Below are 19,122 nucleotides of genomic sequence, written 5' to 3'. Positions count from 1 at the left end.
TCTTTGTGAATGTCACATTGCACTTGAAAATATGCAGGTTATTTTCAAATATCTTTTGATAGTGATTTCACAGTGATAAGAACACACTCTGTATGATTTCAATACCTTTAGACTATAAAATTGTTTTTTATCCCTGGATATGTTCCAGTGTCTCCTGGTTTATAGTCTATGGGAACTTGAATTTGTATCCTACTGTTGTGTGAAAATTGTATAAATCTTAATTGTGTTCAGTTGGTTCATGGTGCTTTTCAGGTCTACTATATCCTTCTACATTTCTGTCTCTTCATTCTATTAATTTCTGAGAGGTTGATATTGCAACTCCAACTAAAAATCTTAATTTATCTAATTAAAAAATAATTTAAAAATAAGAGGAAAAAAAAGAAAAATGCACATTAGTACTCTTAGTTGAATAGTCTCCATTTAAATAGTTACAAGCAAATTAAGTATTTGTATATTATATAAATAAAATTAATTTATACTAGCATCCTCATGCAAAAGAGCCATTTGTGCATCTTGTAGCATTCAATATGCTTACTAATAGAACTTTAATAAAAGTTTTAGTTTATTTTAAAAAAATCACCATCTGGGTAAGATGCTGTAGCCATTTCATGCATTTGTTGTTTTAGACTGTTTATTTATTAATAAGAATCAAATCAAAAGAAAGTATTTTTAAAGTCATTGAAAACCTCCAAGATCTCGTATAGGTTCTTTTATAGTCAGTTCTTCTTGTTTCATGAATGTGACATTCTCTCTTTTTTGAAGTTGCTTTTTCTATCCCATTTGTTAAAGATTTTTTCATCATAAATATAATAAAATCTTAGTCAACCAGCCTCTCAGTAGTTAATATTCTTATTAAGCTGAAACTGTTTTCTAAAGATAGAAAAAGCAGACAACGTGGGGAAAAACAACCAAGAAAACCTGCAGATTTTCTTTAAAAATCTTTCTTCCTAAATCTTTAGGCAATGGTTCTTAATATTTTTAAAGTAATAGAACCCTTTAGTTATTTTAGGAAATCTATTAACTTTCTACTTAGAAACATGCTCCTAGAAAAGTAATTTTATATGTAATTTCTGGGGTTTTGTGGAGCCCTAAAACCTATCTAGGCACTGTATATAAAGAACTTCAGTTTATTTATTTACTTTAATTAATTTTTTTGTGTGGACTCCCCAGTGAGCCTTTTTTTTTAATTTTTAAATTTTTTGGCCACACCACTTGGCATGTGGGACTGAACCTTCTCCCCATGCGTTGAAAGCACAGTCTTAACCACTAGATTGCCAGAGAAGTTCCCAGGAGCGTCAGTTGTTTCAGATCAAAGAAAACTGCTTTTTGCTTACAATTCTGTTCTTCCCAGGTCAGGCTGATTAAGGAACACTACTCAGACCAGCTCATCCTTCTAAGGGTAAGGAGGGAGAAGAGTGGTCAAGGCAGCTACTGACCTCCTCAAGAAAGGAATTCTCACATCCACCCATCCTCCCGCAGATTTACAAAGGCAGACTGCAGTAAACTGGCACAGCAAGCGCAGATGGGTCAGAGGCCATCTTGTATAACTAGGGTTCCCAGATATTTAAGAAAACCAACATCATGAATGACTCAATGACTCACAGAGCAAGCAGAGTATAATATTAAGACATATTTTCAGAGGGATTAGAAGTGACAGCTCATAAGTGACTATTTGTAAAAGGATCAGTTAGACATCTTTGTGTTTTTATTTTGATATTTGTATTTTAGGTTTCCATGTTGTAAGGATGGATATAGCTAAAGATCAATTTAGTGATCAGAAAGATTGAGCTGGCTGTGGAGTTCTTCTAGAATGCAACATAAAGGATACGAAGAGTTCAGACAGACAAACATTCTGACATTTATCTAATAGGAATTTGAGAAAGAGAACAAAGAGAGTAAGTGGGAGAAATAATCAAATAAATAGTAGAAGAAAATTTCTTTGATTGAAGAAACACACGTGTCTTCAGATGAAGGACTCACTCAGTGCTGGGCAAGGTGGTTGAAAAAAGACCCTCCAGAGGTTACCTATCAGAAGGGCATTACTGATTTGGTAGAGGCCAGTGGGTAATTCTTTAAATATTTGCTGAAGTTAAAAGAAAAAGTGGGGAGACTCCTCTGGTGGTCCAGTGGCTGTGACTCTGTGCTCCCAATGCAGAGGGCCTGGGTTAGAGCTAGATCCCACATGCCTCAACCAAGAGTTAGCATGCCACAACTAAAGGTCCCACATGCTGCAACCAAGACCCAGTGCAGCCAAAAAAATCCATGCACACTTGTGTGAGTTTTGTTACACAAAATCAGATGTGATTCCTAGTCTTGTGATCCTCATTCTACTAAAGGAAGAATGTTTTAGTCAAATAACCAATTATATAAACCATTGTACAGTTGAACAATGCTAATGATGTAAAGGATAGTTTGAGAATGAATAGAAAGAGTATTAATTAAAGAGTTTAGTCTTGAAAAATACATTTGACCTGAGATCAGAGGATAAGGTAGTTTACTGGTAAAGATGGGTGAATTAGTTTCCTGTTGCTGTGTAGCAACTTGAGACCACACAAATTTATGATCTTATAGTTCGGGAGGTCAGAAGTCCTAAAATCAGTGTGTAAATGGGAGTGTGTTTCCTTTGGAAGCTCTGGAGGAAAGTCCATTTCTTTGCCTTTTCCAGCTTCTAGAGACACCTACATTCTTTAGTCTGTGAGCCCTTCTTTTATCTTCAGAGCATAGCATCTTCAAATTTCCCCCTGAATCTGACCCTTTAGCTTCATTGCCACACCTTAGAGCAGTACAGATCACTGGGACATGCCAATACCTAAGGTAATAAATGTTTTTTAGGTTTTTCATAGTTTACTTGGCAGCGCGGTTGTGTAGTTTTTCCCACAGATCTAACAGGTCTACAAGTAAAGGGAACCACACACTTGCTCTGTGATGCGTTTCCAATGAGTAATTTATTTTTAACAAATATAAACTGAGTAATTGAAGAAATGCCAAATTAAGGCTGTTTTTGATTTTTAAAGGAAATAAGTACTCGATTGAAAACTTGCTGGAAAGTGGAAGAAAACTGATACAACTGTTGATATCTCTGTCAATTTATAAACTCCATGAAGCAGTGGCCTTAGCTAGCTTATGACTGTGTTTTATTTTATTTCTTTAGATGTTTTACTTTGTATTTCAGTTCAGTTCAGTCACTCAGCCATGTCCAACTCTGCGAACCCACGGACTGCAGCACGCCAGGCCTCTTTGTCCATCACCAACTCCTGCAGTTTACTCAAACTCATGTCCATTGAGTCAGTGACGCCATCCAACGATCTCATCCTCTGTCGTCCCCTTCTCCCCCTGCCTTCAATGTTTCCCAGCATCAGGGTCTTTTCAGATGAGTCAGTTCTTCACATCAGGTGGCCAAAGTATTGGAGTTTCAGCTTCAACATCAGTCCTTTCAATGAATATTCAGGACTGATTTCCTTTAGGATTGACTGGTTGGATCTCCTTGCAGTCCAAGGGACTCTAAAGAGTCTTCTCCAACACCATAGTTAAGCAGCATCAATTCTTCGGTGCTCAGCTTTCTTCACAGTCCAACTCTCACATCCATACATGACTACTAGAAAAACCATAGCCTTGACTAGATGGACCTTTGTTGGCAAAGTAACATCTGTGCTTTTTAATATACTGTCTAGGTTGGTCATAACTTTTCTCCCAAGGAGTAAGCGTCTTTTAATTTCATGGCTGCAGTCACCATCTGCAGTGGTTTTGGAGCCAAAAAAAATAAAGTCTTCCACTGTTTCTCCATCTATTTGCCATGAAGTGATGGGACTGGATGCCATGATGTTAGTTTTCTGAGTGTTGAGCTTTAAGCCAACTTTTTCACTCTCCTCTTTCACTTTCAAGAGGCTCTTTAGTTCTTCTTCACATTCTCCCTTAAGGGTGGTGTTATCTGCATATCTGGGGTTATTGCTATTTCTCCCAGCAGTCTTGATTCCAGCTTGTGCTTTATCCAGTCCACCATTTCTCATGATATACTGTGCATAGAAGTTAAGTATGAAGGATGACAATATACAGCCTTGATGTACTCCTTTCTTGATTTGGAACCAGTCTGTTGTTCCATGTCCAGTTCTAACTGTTGCTTCCTGACCTACATACAGATTTCTCAAGAGGCAGGTCAGGTGGTCTGGTATTCCCATCTCTTTCAGAAGTTTCCACAGTTTGTTGTGATCCGCACAGTCAAAGGCTTTGGCATAGTCAATAAAGCAGAAATAGATATTTTTCTGGAACTCTCTTGCTTTTTCGGTGATCTAGCAGATGTTGGCAATTTGATCTCTGGTTCCTCTGCCTTTTCTAAAACCAACTTGAACATCTGGAAGTTCACGGTTCACATATTGTTGAAGCCTGGCTTGGAGAATTTTGAGCATTACTTTGCTAGCATGTGAGATGAGTGCAATTGAGGGGTAGTTTGAGCATTCTTTGGCATTGCCTTTCTTAGGGATTGGAATGAAAATGGACCTTTTCCAGTCCTGTGACCACTGCTGAGTTTTCCATATTTGCTGGCATATTGAGTGCAGCACTTTCACAGCATCATCTTTTAGGATTTGAAATAGCTTAACTGGAATTCCATCCCTTCCACTAGCTTTGTTCGTAGTGATGCTTCCTAAGACCCACTTGACTTCACATTCCAGGATGTCTGGCTCTAGGTGAGTGATCACACCATTGTGATTATCTGGGTCATGAAGATCTTTTTTGTACAGTTCTTCTGTGTATTCTTGCCACCTCTTCTTAATATCTTCTGCTTCTGTTAGGTCCATACCATTTCTGTCCTTTATTGTACCCATCTTTGCATGAAATGTTCCCTTGGTATCTCTAATTTTCTTGAAGAGATCTCTAGTCTTTCCCCTTCTGTTGTTTTCCTCTATTTCTTTGCACTGATTGCTGAGGAAGGCTTTCTTATCTCTCCTTGCTATTCTTTGGAACTCTGCATTCAAATGGGTATATCTTTCCTTTTCTCCTTTGTCTTTCACTTCTCTTCTTTTCACAGCTATTTGTAAGGCCTCCTCAGACAACCATTTTGCTTTTTTGCATTTCTTTTTCTTGGCGATAGTCTTGTTCCCTTCTCCTGTACAGTGTCATGAACCTCTGTCCATAGTTCATCAGGCATTCTGTATATCAAATAGGTCCCTTAAATCTGTTTCTCACTTCCACTGTATAATTGCTAGGGATTTGATTTAGGTCATACCTGAATGGTCTAGTGGTTTTCCCTACTTTCTTCAATTTAAGTCTAAATTTGGCAATAAGGAGTTCATGATCTGAGCCACAGTCAGCTTCCAGTCTTGTTTTTGCTGACTGTATAGTGCTTCTCCATCTTTGGCTGCAAAGAATATAATCAGTCTGATTTTGGTGTTGACCATCTGGTGATGTCCTTGTGTAGAGTGTTCTCTTGTGTTGTTGGAAGAGGGTGTTCACTATGACCAGTGCGTTCTCTTGGCAAAACTCCACTAGCCTTTGTCGTGGTTCATTCTGTACTCCAAGGCCAAATTTGTCTGTTACTCCAGGTGTTTCTTGACTTCCTACTTTTGCATTCCAGTCCTCTATAATGAAAAGGACATCTTTTTAGGGCGTTAGTTCTAGAAGGTCTTGTAGGTCTTCATGGAACCGTTCAACTTCAGCCTCTTCAGCATTACTGGTCGGGGCATAGGCTTGGATTACTGTGATATTGAATGGTTTGCCTTGGAAATGAACAGAGATCATTCTGTTGTTTTTGAGATTCCATCCAAGTACTGCATTTTGCACTCTTTTGTGATGGCTACTCCATTTCTTCTAAGGGATTCTTGCCCACAGTAGTAGATATAATGGTCAGTGTTATGTGGCAGCCTGGATGGGAGCAGAGTTTGCAGGAAAATGGATACATATGTATATATCACTGAGTCCCTTCCCTTTTCACCTGAAATTATCCACCATTGTTAATTCCTATACCCAAATACAAAATGAAACTATGAGCCATGCCGTGTGGGGCCACCCAAGACGGATGAGTCATGGTGGAGAGTTCTGACAAAATGTGGTCCACTGGAGAAGGGAATGGCAAACCACTTGAGTATTCTTGCCTTGAGAACCCCATGAACAGTATTTTGTATTTGGGTGTAGCCAGTTAATAGTGTGACAGTTTCAGGTGGACAGCGAGGGGACTCAGCGATGCCTGTGTATGTATCCATTCTCCCCCAGACTCCCCTCCCATCAGGCCGCCACATGCCTCTGTGCAGAGTACTGAGTACCACACAGTAGGTCCTTGTTCCTTATCCATTGTGGATATCGCAGTGTGCACACGTTCATCCCAAACTCCCTAACTCTATTTTCCCCATCCCTCCCCCCAGCAGCCATGAGCTCCTTCTCTGAGAGTTTCTTTCTGTGTTGTAAGTTGCAGCTGTGGTTTTAGGTTGTCTAGTGAATTACGGATGTATCACAGACGCACAGTTCATCCTTGAATGGGAACACTGGACAGTGAATCAGTGGGACAGCACCTAGGCCAGCCCTGGGGCTCTTTTTCTGTTTGGCTGCTCGATTCACCTTGCTCCTTACATCAAGATGACGTGTGTGCTTAGTCGCTCAGTTACGTCCAACTGCTCGTGACTCCAGGGACTGTAGCCCATCAGGCTCCTCTGTCCATGGAATTCTCCAGGCAAGAATACTGGAGTGAGTAGCTATTCCCTTCTCCAGGAGATCTTTCCATCCTAGGGCTTGAAACCAAGTCTCCTGAGTCGCAGGAGGATTCTTTACCATCTGAGCCATGAGGGAAGCCCCCATTAGGAGGATGATATGGCCTTATTGTTCATGTTGCTGACGTTTTTCTTCCAAACTCTTACCCCTTAGAATGCATTCATTTTCTACCTTGTAAACCATAGAAGAAGGATTGTAGCAAACAGGACAGGCTGGGTTATGTGGTGGTAACTAACAACCCCCCAAATTTAAGTAATTGAAGGTTTGTTTATTTCTGCTCAAAGTACATGATCATTAGGGTTAGTAGGGGACTTCATGCATCACTGACCACTCCGGATCCAGGCTGATGGAGCAGTTGCCATGTTGAATGTGACTGGCTGCTCTGCTGGGCAGAAAAGATTTCACACTGCAGTTCCAGGTACTCAGGACGTGAGTTACACATGGCGGTGATGCATCATCATTAGTCAGATCCTCTCCCCCCAGGTTCTCCCGCCATTCAGGTGGCTCTGGTGGTGAAGAACCCTCCTGCCAGTGCCAGAGACAGAGAGGCATGGATTGGATCCTGGGGTTGGGAGGATCCCCTGGAGGAGGGTGTGATACTCCAGTGTTCTTGCCTGGAGAATCCCATGGACAGAGGACCCTGGTGGGCTACAGTCCATGGGGTCGCAACGAGTTGGACACGGCTGAAGTGACTTAGCACACAGCATGCACAAAGAGGACCTTACCACATGTCCAGAAGGCAGGAAAGAGCTGTCCTTTTCTTATGGTGTTTTGTGAATTACCACTGGCACGGATACTCTTAATTCTGTAGATTTAGTTGAAATTAGTACTTTCCTTTTTAGTGCTTTTGGAGACCTTGAGTGCCTTGGTTTAAACTAAAGAATTTCTATTTCATCTCCAAAATAGTCTATTGGGGAAAAATGGCTTCTTCTCTAAACATGCCGTCTAAACTTTCGTGTCTGTTCTCCACAAAGTTTGGTAACCTTTTAAGATTGCAAATTGGTTACTGTCACTTCCCCACTTACCACCTTACAATGGCTTTCACTTGCACAAAACTAAAACTAAATTTAAGGTTATATGTGATCTGATCCTGAACTGATGCCTCTGAATCTAATCTCATTCTGCTTTGGATATGTTCTGTTCTTGCTGTTGCGTGACTACCTTAAGACCATTCTCTCTTCAGCACCCAGCTGTTTCCTCGTCTTCGTCATCTTCTCTTTCTCATCATTAATTACCAGCTCAGTTGATATTAGAGTGTCTGTCCGTGACTGTACTATCTCTAGAGGTACCTTTCCTTCCCCCGTGCTCTGCACATTCTTTCTAATATTGCCACGTTTTAAGATTATTGTTGTTGTTCAGAAATGCTAAGTCATGTCCAACTCTTTGTGACCCCATGGACTGAAGCACAACAGGCTCCCCTGTTCTCCACTCTCTCCTGGTATTTTCTTAGATTCCTGTCCATTGAGTTGGTGGTGCTATCTAACCATCTCATCCTCTGCCGCCCCCGTCTCCTTTTGCCTTCATTCTTTCCCAGCATCAGGGTCTTTTCCAATGAATTGGCTCTTCACATCAAGATTATTAACAATTATTTATCTTTTTCCATCCTCTAGAATGTGTTCAGTAAGAAAGGTCCCATGAAGGCAAGGACCTTATCTGTGTTGTTTACTCTTATATCCCTAACACCTAGAATAATGCCTTGAATTTAACGTGTTCAATATGTATGTTCAAAACAAATATAGCACACCTTTTTTTGAGTCCTTGAAAACTCTTCAGCCCAGAATGAGAGAGACGATTATGGTATTCAAACTTGGGGGTTTCCCTTAAGCTATTTGGACCTTAGCATTCTGAATTGCACAATCCTGGTAGTAACATCATGGATCCATAAGCTTTAAGCCTCCTTCTAGCTTTAAAAGTCTATGACCTCTAAGTATTGGGTTGGCCAAAAAGTTCATTTGGATTATGGAAAAAGTTGATATTTTGTAGTATAGTATCTCTAATAAATTGTGACATAATTAAAACTTCATTTTAAATTTTGCAAGCTACTTCTCCACTGATATATAACACTTAGGATACTAAGACTTTGAAAGATGTTATTTTTAAAAACATTGTGAAATACTGTAATGTATGTGTTCCTAAATATTACTGTGCTATGCAGAATTGTGTCATAAAATGCCAAAAATGGGGTTAGGATCACAACACTCAAAAACCACTGTCAGTTGCACACGAAGAAAAGATAAGCTAATAAAAGCAGTGGCACAATGTTGCACATATTGAATGAAGGAGAAGTGCATAAATACTACAATAAATATGATATTCTATCAATATCTTGTGAAAAGGACTTGAGGATTGCTTGTTAAAGTGGGCTTCAGGGGGACTGCCGCTTGGAAGGTGTTTGTGAAGTGGTGCAAAGTGGGTGAACTGAATTCTGGTGGAAAGTTGTAGCACCAGAAATAGACGGGTGTGGTTCTCAGCGAGCAGTGACTGGGACAGCTGCGCATTATTTTTACCCGGCTTGGGTCACTTTTCTGAACTCAGTCCACATGGGTACAGTTTTCTGTGCTCACCTAGTGTTTGTCCCGGGGGGAAATTGTATAAAAGCCAACATAAAATCCACGTCATGCCCAAATTGTTCTCTAGTGTATTCATCATGTCAGAAGAATGCTTCAAAACAAGAGTTATGGTAGACTTGACTGTAATTTTAGACTTACAGTTGCACAAATAGTACACAGTTTCCGTATTACCTCACTTAGTTTCTGTAAATATTCACACCTATGTAGCTGTAGTATGATGATGAAAACCAGGAAATTAGCGTTAATGCTGTTAACCTTGGCTCTTACTCAGATTGTGTCATTTTATTGTTGCTGTTATTCTGTCCCAGGATCTAACTCAGGATCCTGTATTTCATGTAATTGTCAGGTCCCCTTAGTCTTCTCCAGTCAAGGACAGTTCCTCATCCTTTCTTTCCTGGTCTTGGTGGAGTATCCCCTGAGTTTGTATTTGTCTGACGTTTCTTCATGGTTAGATTGAGGTTATGAATTTGGAAAAAAAGTCACAGAAGGGATGTTGTGTCCTCCTTAGGGCACCTCATACATAACATGTGAGACATTAATTTTTAGGATGTGTTTAATATTTCTGAGTTTTAGTTGTATCATAAAATCTGTTGTTTACACTTTACTGTCCATTTTTACTGTGTGGTTTAATGTCTTTCATCTTTATCAGTTCTTTGACATTATTGCTTTTCTTATGAAGAAACTGTATGGAAAAGAATTATTGTGTAATAGGTATGCCCCATATCTTTGACTATTTTTCTTTCTGAAATGTAGTATATTTCGATCACCCAATTCTTTCTATCCACTTGAGAGGGTATAATTTTGAAATAGTGTAGTTTTTCTGCATTGTCTTTGTGACGTCTTTTAATATAATTATCATTTTTTTGTTTCAGTTTCAATAGTAATGGGAATTCCTACAGTGAAGAGAGAAGTTAAATCTTACCTCATAGAAACTCTTCATTCCCTTATTGATAATCTGTATCCTGAAGAGAAGTTGGACTGTGTTATAGTAGTCTTCATAGGAGAGGTAATTATTTGTTATATATATATATTTTTATCACATATAATCTGTGAGAATTGAGGCCATATTTTGAATATGCTCTTATAAACTTTTTGTATAAAATGTGATGAGTAAAGGTTAGGTGGTCTGTTCCATCTGACAGTTAAATATAAATCTAACTTGTAATGTTTGCATTCACTTCCTTTCTGTATTCACAATCCAGGAATGGTAATATCTGTTGTCAGTTGGATGATATTATTATATATGTAGGTCTTTACAAACAAGTCTCCATTTTTAGCTCCAGGACCTGAACTTGGAGATGTGCATTGATGTGTTTTGGGAGTTTTGAACCCTGAGAAAGGTTTAGCCTCGGCTGGGGTTTTCATCATTTCTGTCCTCCCTACCTCTTCTCTGTACTCCCAAGGTGCAGCCACATTATTGTGAACCTATGGCTGATTCATGTTGATGTTTGGTGGAAGCCACCACAGTTCTGTAAAGCAATTGTCCTTCATTTAAAAACAAATAAATTTTAAAAAGTCCAAAAATGAAAAGTCAAACATCATGTTAATGATAAATACTAGGTTTCTTTTATTTTAGTCTCCTCCAAAGATATGGGGAAAGAGTAAATCTTGAGCAAGTTTTTTAATGAGGAAGAAGCACCCTGGAATAAATATTTCCTCAGTTATTATATAGAATTTCAGAACATAAGAAGGTTTTATAACCTCATCCGATTCTGGCCCACTGATTCCCAACTTTTCAGTGTTTCCTGTCTCTTTTTAAATGAAAATGTTCTTGTTTATATATAAAGAATAGACACATGTATATTGTTCAAAACATTACAGAAATGTATATTGAAAAATTGCCTGTTAACTCCTCCATATAGATATAACAACTGTCACTATTTTGAAATACATACATCTTGAGATATGAAATATGAAATACATATATCTTAAGAAATTTTTCCTGACTGTATACATATATATAAATGGAATTGTTCTGTATATTTCTTAGTATCATGGACATTTTCCCAAGCTAAAACAGATAGCTATCACACCATCATTGTTATGGCTTTGTAACGTTCCACTGTATGGTTTTTAGTATTCTTGATTTAATTTCTGATTGACAGATTTAGACTGTTTCATACCTTTGCTGTTTTCACACTGCACTGAACATTACTGTAAATAAATGGTTGTGCACTTGGCTGGTACTGATGGAGGATCAGTTCCTAACTGTGGAATTACTGGGTGGAGTCCACATACATTAAATGTTCACACCTGGGCAAGATGCCCTGCAGAAGCTGAGCTGCTCATGTCCCTTTTCAGCAGTTTGGGAGAGAGCTTGGTACCCTGTCCCCAGGTTCTGTGAGATAACATTATTATTCTTTAAGTTTATTTTGGCTAATTTGATCGGTAATGATATACATTGCTTTTGTTTCATTTGTCTATTTGGATTTGTCTATTGGATTAAGTGGTTTATATATATTTGGGCCATTTGTATTTATAATATTATTGTTTTTTAACTTATTTATTTTAGTTGAAGGCTAATTAATTTATAATATTGTGGTGGTTTTTGCCGTACACTGACATGAATCAGCCACAGGTGTACATGTGTCCCCCATCCTGAACCCCCCCCCCCACCACCCTCCCCATCCGATCCCTCTGGGTTGTCCCAGTGCACCGGCGTTGAGTGCCCTGTTTCATGCATCGAACTTGGCTTGGTCATCTATTTCACATATGGTAATTTACGTTTCAATGCTGTTCTTTCAGATCATCCCACCCTCGCCTTCTCACACAGAGTCCAAAAGTCTGTTCTTTACATCTGTGCCTCTTTTGCTGTCTTGTATATAGAGTCGTCGTTACCATCTTTTTAAATTCCATATGCATGCATTACTATACTGTATTGGTGTTTTTCCTTCTGACTTTGTTTCTTACTCTCTATAATAGGCTCCAGTTTCATCCACCTCATTAGAACTGACTCAAATGCGTTCTTTGTTATAGCTGAGTAATATTCCATTGTGTATGTCTACCACAACTCTCTTATCCATTTGTCTACCAATGGACATCTAGGTTGCTTCCATGTCCTGGCTATTGTAAACAGTGCTGCAATGAAAATTGGGGTACACGTGTCTCTTTCATTTCTGATTTCCTCAGTGTGTATGCCCAGCAGTGGGATTGCTGGGTTGCATTCTATTTCTAGTTTTTTAAGGAATATCCACACTGTTCTCCATAGTGGCTGTACTAGTTTGCATTCCCACCAGCAGTGTAAGAGGGTTACTTTTTCTCCACACCCTCTCCAGCATTTATTGTTTGTAGACTTTTCGATAGCAGCCCTCCTCACGGGTGTGAGATGGTTCCTCACTGTGGTTTTGACTTGCAATTCTCCAATAATGAGTGATGTTGAATAGCCTTTGCTCATCCTTTTCATTTGTAAGTTTTGATTTATAAGAAATTTTCATATAAGTGAACTCTGACTGTCTAATTAACTCTGTTGTCCAGTTTGTTTTTTGCATGAGCTTTGTTTATGATGTTTTTGTCTGTTATAGAAATTGTACATTTTAATTAATCAAATTTGTCAATCACAGATTGTATATCGGTAGAAATTGGTACAACCTCTTTAGAAAGCAGTTTGTCAATAGCTGTTAAAATGTCAGGTTTCCTCTGTGAGCTAACATCCTGCTTCTAAAAATTGATCCAGTAGAAACATTGTGTGTGTTTAAATATATTCCAGTACATGACGCATTCGTACAGCTCTTAATGTGCATTGGTAAAGTGAATAGAGAAAATGGTCTCGTGAAACAGACTGGAAACCATTTTTTAGATTAATTTTCATTGAAGCCTCCTTGCTTTACTTTGCTGTGTTAGTTTCTGCTGCATGGTAAAGCAAGTCAGTTTTATACGCGCGTGTGCGTGTGTGTGTGTGTGTGTGTACACACACATATATCCCCTCTTTTTAGATTTTCTTGGACTTGAAACTGTTGGTAGCAGATATCTTGAGGATGGGGATTATAGGAAGAAACCACTTTATATTCCATGTAGTTTTGTAAAATTAAAATGAAAGAAAATGACTGTTTATTTATTTTGATCGTGCTGGTCTGTGTTGCTGCGTGGGAGCGTCTCACTGCAGTAGCCTGTCTTGTGGGGAGCGTGGGCTCTGGCGCGTGCGGGCTCAGTGGTTGTGAGGCACGGCATAGTTGCCCCACGGCGGGTGGGATCTTCCCAGACCAAGGGTCAAGTCTGTGTGCCCTGCATTGGCAGGTGGATTCTTATCCACTCTACCACCAGGGAGGACCTAAGGTTGGAACTTTTTTGCAAAGAGCTTGTATTGATTTTTATCAGGGAAAGAGCCTTAAAATTTAAAAACTGTAGAATAAAAAACTATCCTTACTCATTTGAAAAGTTGTACCCAGCTTATAGACAGAGAGAAACACTTGCTGTTGTTCAGTCACTGAGTTGTGTCCAACTCTTTGCGACCCCATGGACTGCGGCACACCAGGCTTTCCTGTCCTTCACTGTCTCCCGGAATTTGCTCAAGTTCGTGTTCATTGAGTTGGTAATGCCATCTCATCCTCTGTCTCCCCCATCTCCTGCCTCAGTCTTTCCCAGCACCAGGGTCTTTTCCAGTGAGTCAGCTCTTGGCATCAAGTGACCAAAATATTGGAGCTTCAGCTTCGGAATCAGTTCTTCCAATGAATAGTCAGGGTTGAGTTCCTTTAGGATTGACTGGTTTGATCTCCTTGCTGTCCAAGGGACTCTGAAAAGTCTTCTCTAGCACCACAGTTCAAAAGCATCAATACTTTGGCACTCAGCCTTCTTTCTGGTTACCTTTCATGTCTGTACATGACTACTAGAAAAAACATAGTTTTGACTGTATGGACCTTTGTTGGCAAAATGATGTCTCTGCTTTTTAATGTGCTAGGTTTGTTATAGCTTTTGAACCCACGATGAAGATTCATGACCCTTTTGCTGTAGCTGTTTCTCTGATCACTAAGATATAATAATGCTGGGTTTGGAGTAACATGACCTGTGTTCAGGGTCTGGATTCTGCCACTGGAGCAGGTAGCTTTTTTGGGCAGCCTCAGTTTCTTCATCTTTAAAAGGGAAGTAATGCCTTAGAGGTCAACACTGTTACAGGGAGGTGCAATGAGATCACACTTTTGGAAGATACTATACCACCAGGAAAGTCCCAGTATAAAATTATTAATCGCCACATTTGGTTCAACACTGGTTAAGAGTTTTCACCTAAGTGTCTGGTAGCCTGGGACTCATTTAATACTATTCCCAAATGCGTGTTCTGTGGCTCTGACCATGATTGTCTTGTAGGATGGCTCCTAATCTAGATCTCTAGCTTCTTCTTGAGTCTCTACTTTCAACTGCCGACTTGATAACATCATTTGAAGTATTTTATGGGCAGCTCTTAATCTGTCCATAACTAAATTAATGTGGTTTCTCCAAACTGCCTCTCTTCCAGGTTTCTGGTCTGCTTATTAAAGGTTCTTTACATCATAGTGTGGGATTCCCTTGTGGCTCAGCTGGTAATGAATCCACCTGCAGTGTGGGAGACCTGGGTTCGATCCCTGGGTCGGGAAGATCCCCTGGAGAGGGGAAAGGCTCCCCACTCCAGTATTCTGGCCTGGAGAATTCCGTGGACTGTATAGCCATGGGGTCGCAGAGAGTCGGACACGACTGAGCACGCTTCACTTCACACCATGGTGTTAGTAGGTCTGGGCTGTAGTCATTCTGCCGCCAGTTTATTACACAGACCTTGCATGTCCTTGGTTGCCTTTGTGATACTCCTCACCCTAAACGTTGCTTCTTCCTTTTTCTTTCTTATTCCTCCTTCAGCTCCCAGCTCATCCCTTTTATGAAACTGTCCCCTACTCTCCCATTTGAAATTAACCTAGAGTAAATTGGCCAAAGTAAATTTGTGTTTTGCTAACATTTTCAGCTTTTATAAAAATGTGAATTACCATGGGTGTACTTTAACATGTGAGGAGAAAATTAGAAATGAAAAAACTAGACAAGAATACGCATAGACAGTGAAGGAGATCATAGTCTCTTCATCCTCGTTGGACTTTCTGTTCTTCATGCTTTTTCCTTGAAGTGGGGAACTGTAAGATGCCCCTTGGGGAAGAAAGGAGAGACAGAAAAGTAATCATTTGCTGTGTTTCTGTTTCTTTGTTCCTCTCTGATGGTTTTTCCTTAAATGTCCATTGGTTTAATTTGATGAGACATTTATGGAAAATTCAAGGTTTCAAACAATTGGCTGTTGTTGCATTACTGAGAGTTCACTAACTGCATTCTGAAATTGCAGGAAGAGTAGAGAGGAATGAATTCCACGTGCTCTGAAGGATCTGTGATACCAACCAAGGGTGGTATTTCTATTTCATTCTTTCATTCTTGTGTTTACTTTTACTTAGAATATAATTCTTATTTTTGTATCCCAATGAGACTTAGTTGTCTATATGCCTCCTATTTTTATGTATATGTTTTTTATTGATTTATGGTATTTCTTCTTATTTCACAATCATTTCTATAATATTATTTCTGTCATGATCATTTCTGACAGAATATTTTCCTACAGTATACTCTGAATGTTAGCAAAAATTATTTTTTTATGTTCCTTTCTTATCTTTGGAAAATTCCCCATTTAATGAATCTTGTTGAGAGAAAGTATCTTCCTCCCACTATGGAAACTAAAAAATGCCAGATGTTTGCTTGACCCGTTCAGTCATGTGACCTAAGCTCAGCCACGTGGCTATTCCTTTCCCGGACTTTGTGTGGAGCTTCATTTTTTTTCAGATGACATGGAAAACCCCTCCAAAACAGGCAGATTGCTTGAACTAAGAGGGGGATTTATTAAGGTGGATCAGTTTATACTTCTAAATGCCAATAGCAAAAAATTAGAAGATATATTTAGCAGTATTTTTCTAAAGAAGCAGAGATTGTGGACAGTGCATTCTGGTGATGGACAGTGGTGGATTTGGGGTCTCCAGGGACTAAGGGGCAGAGTCCAGAGCATCGACTGTTGATGGATGGTGAGGAGCAGAAAGCTATGGCATTGTGACCATTCTGTGATTTTTGGCTCCGGCCCTGCTTTATTTCTGCCACCTTCCTAGCCTGGTTCCTCAACCTCACTGGAGCTTCTGTGAATTCTAACCACTCATCTTCAGTAAATTGTTTTTCTAACTATTCTACCTGAGTCAATTTCTGTTGGTTCCAACTAAGATCCTGTTTGCCTAGAAACAATCCGAAAGCCATATTTAATTTTTAAGTTCCTAAACAATAGATTTCAAGTTGTGATTCTACAATGAAATAACAAATTCATCATGTTGGAAAAATACCTAAAAGTAGTCTCTGAAAAGGTGAGTTTAGAGAATTTCTGGCTTTTTGGAGTGTTTAATGTTTGGCGTGAGAACAGTTTTGCTTTTTATTCAGTTTCCAGTTTTACTGTTGTATACATCCTAGTGTGTGTTTTACAGTCAGAGTGCCAGAGACCTTTAGTATGCTTTCTTTAAATTCTTTGATTTAAATTGAGTTGATAGTGCTAGTTGGTTAGCAGGCCTATGGGCAGGATTTGCAGAGCAGGTAAATTTGTAAATGAAAACAAATTGAATAATAACCAGAGAGAATTGATCCAGTTGCTATGGATTTTTATTTTTTGTTCTATATTTTACTTGCAAGGGAAAATCATTTGCTACTTAGTTAATTTTTTGGTCAGGTAATAGGATCACATGGTTTAAAAATTATAAATGTGTGTTTATATACCTCAAAAAGTCTCTCCTCTAAGGCTGTTCCCCTTGCCTGTTGTTTTTCTTTTAAGCTTTTATATTGGACATTAGCCAGTTAACCATGTTGTGAGAGTTTCAGGTGGACTTTGTAGGGGCTCAGCCACACATACACGTGTACCCGCTCTCCCCACACTGCCCCCATCCAGGCTGCCACATAACATTGAGCGGGATGCCCTGTGCTGTGTGGCAGGTCTTTGCTGGTGCCCATTTTAAAAATAGCAGTGTGTGCATGTCCATCCCAAACTCCAAGACTATCCCTTCCCGCCTCCATCTCCCTTACCCTACCCTGGTGACGGTAAGTTCATTCTCTTAAGTCTGTGAGTATGTTTCTGTTTTGTAAATAAATTCATTTATATCATTTCTCTTTAGATTCTGCATGTAAGGGATGTCGTGTGGTATGTGCCCTTCTCTGACTTACATCACTCAGGTTGACAGTCTCCACGTCCCCCTCACCTGTGATGGTTGTTTATGAGGTACTACGAGTGTAGGCATGGATGTATTATTTTTCTCCCCATTTCTACATAGATGATATAATACTAGCAGATTTTCATATTAGAACAGTAAGAGCTACTTAGGTTTCTTGTCAGTTTTGATAAAATGCCTTCCTAGAAAGTGGTTCATTTTATAAAAGTTTAAAAATTTGCTTTGTATAGAGTGGAGCAAAGTAACTTCTGTTCTTTTTGTGATGATTTCTCCTTAATTTCTTAGTTTATGCATTTGTATTTGTATGCCCTTCTCCTTTAATGGGTTAGCTCATGGATCTGGTTTTATTTATTATCCTCTAAACCATCTTTTAGGTTTATTATTTCTCTCTTTTGTTTTCTAATTTATTAATGTCTGCTTTTAACACTATTAATTTTTTTTGCTTTTGTTGGTTCCATTTTATACTTTGCAAACATCTTGACCCAGATGCTACTGATTTATTATTTGCTATTTATTATTTCCTTTTGCTAATATAAGAACTAATATAAATTTTCTTTTGAGTACTGTGTTAGCGCTGTATCCCATAGGTTCTAATGTGAAATGTTTCAATTCTTAAGTCCATGATTTTTTTAAATTGAAGTATAGTTTATCTATAGTGTTATAGTTTCTTGTGTACAACATAATGATTCAATGTTTTTACAGATTACAGTCCATTTAAAGTTATTATAAATGGCTATATTCCTTGTATCTATTAATTTCCTACCCCTACCCTGCACCATCTGTGATTTTGGTTTGTGTTTCCTCTTTGACCAAGGAGATGACCAAGAGTGTTCTTAAATTTTCTTGTTGGTAGGGGTTTTTTGTTTTTTGCATTGGTTATTTTGGGGGGAAGTTTCACATTTCATTTTTAAAAACTATTTTGAAATAATCTTCAACTTGTAGGAAAATCGCAGAAGTTATACTGAGTTCCCAGATATCCTGTAGCCAATCTCCCCAAATGTCAGCATCTTAAGTGGCCATAATGGACGAAAAAATCTGAATGAACTTTTGGCCAACACATTACATCCCCAAGAAAGCTGGTCCCTTTTTTTTTTGGAGAATGGTAATAGAAACCAAGACCTGGGTTCCAGATATGCTCCTTGTTCTTGAGGAATCATTGCTTCTGGTCTTTTCAGTGGCCAGAGCTAGGAAGTATGTGTATGCATACCTACACAGGCATTCACACATATGTACATCTGTGTACATCCTGTGTGCATCTGTTTGTAGGTACAGCCCAATACCACAGGGTTTATCCTAGCCTCCGAAATCGTTCCTTAATTTTATCTCTTTTTCTCCAACGATGAGAAGTTTGGTCCTCATGATTCATAGTGTATCTACTTACTTGGTATGTGTGCTCAATTGTGTCCCACTTGCAGCCCCAGGGACTGTAGCCCACCAGGCTTCTCTGTGCATGGAATTTTTCTAACAATGCTGGAGCAGGTTGCCATTTCCTACTCCAGGGGATCTTTCCAACCTGGGGATTGAACCCGTGTCCCTTACATCTTCTGCATTGGCAGACGGGTTCTTCGCCACTAGCTCCGCCTAGAAACCCCATCTACTTATTTGTGTAGCCTACCTAAACCTGTTAGTTAAAGTTCATTTTCTCGTTTTCCTCAAAAAAGGTTCGT

General features: G+C 39.1%; 1 protein-coding gene across 2 annotated transcripts in view; it reads left to right on the top strand.

Annotated features, from left to right (window-relative positions):
- MGAT4A (alpha-1,3-mannosyl-glycoprotein 4-beta-N-acetylglucosaminyltransferase A) overlaps positions 1 to 19,122 on the top strand; it is a 122,430-nt gene that overhangs the window by 53,927 nt on the left and 49,381 nt on the right. For both annotated transcript variants that reach the window (XM_043467882.1, XM_043467883.1), the window contains one exon: positions 10,139 to 10,272. In XM_043467882.1, the coding sequence (XP_043323817.1) occupies positions 10,139 to 10,272 (134 nt within the window). The remainder of the gene's footprint in view (positions 1 to 10,138; positions 10,273 to 19,122) is intronic.

The sequence above is a fragment of the Cervus canadensis genome, chromosome 5 (assembly GCF_019320065.1).
Source record: "Cervus canadensis isolate Bull #8, Minnesota chromosome 5, ASM1932006v1, whole genome shotgun sequence".
NCBI lineage: Eukaryota > Metazoa > Chordata > Mammalia > Artiodactyla > Cervidae > Cervus > Cervus canadensis.
Note: the sequence above shows the minus strand (reverse complement) of the source record. Positions and strands in the feature narration are given on the sequence as shown.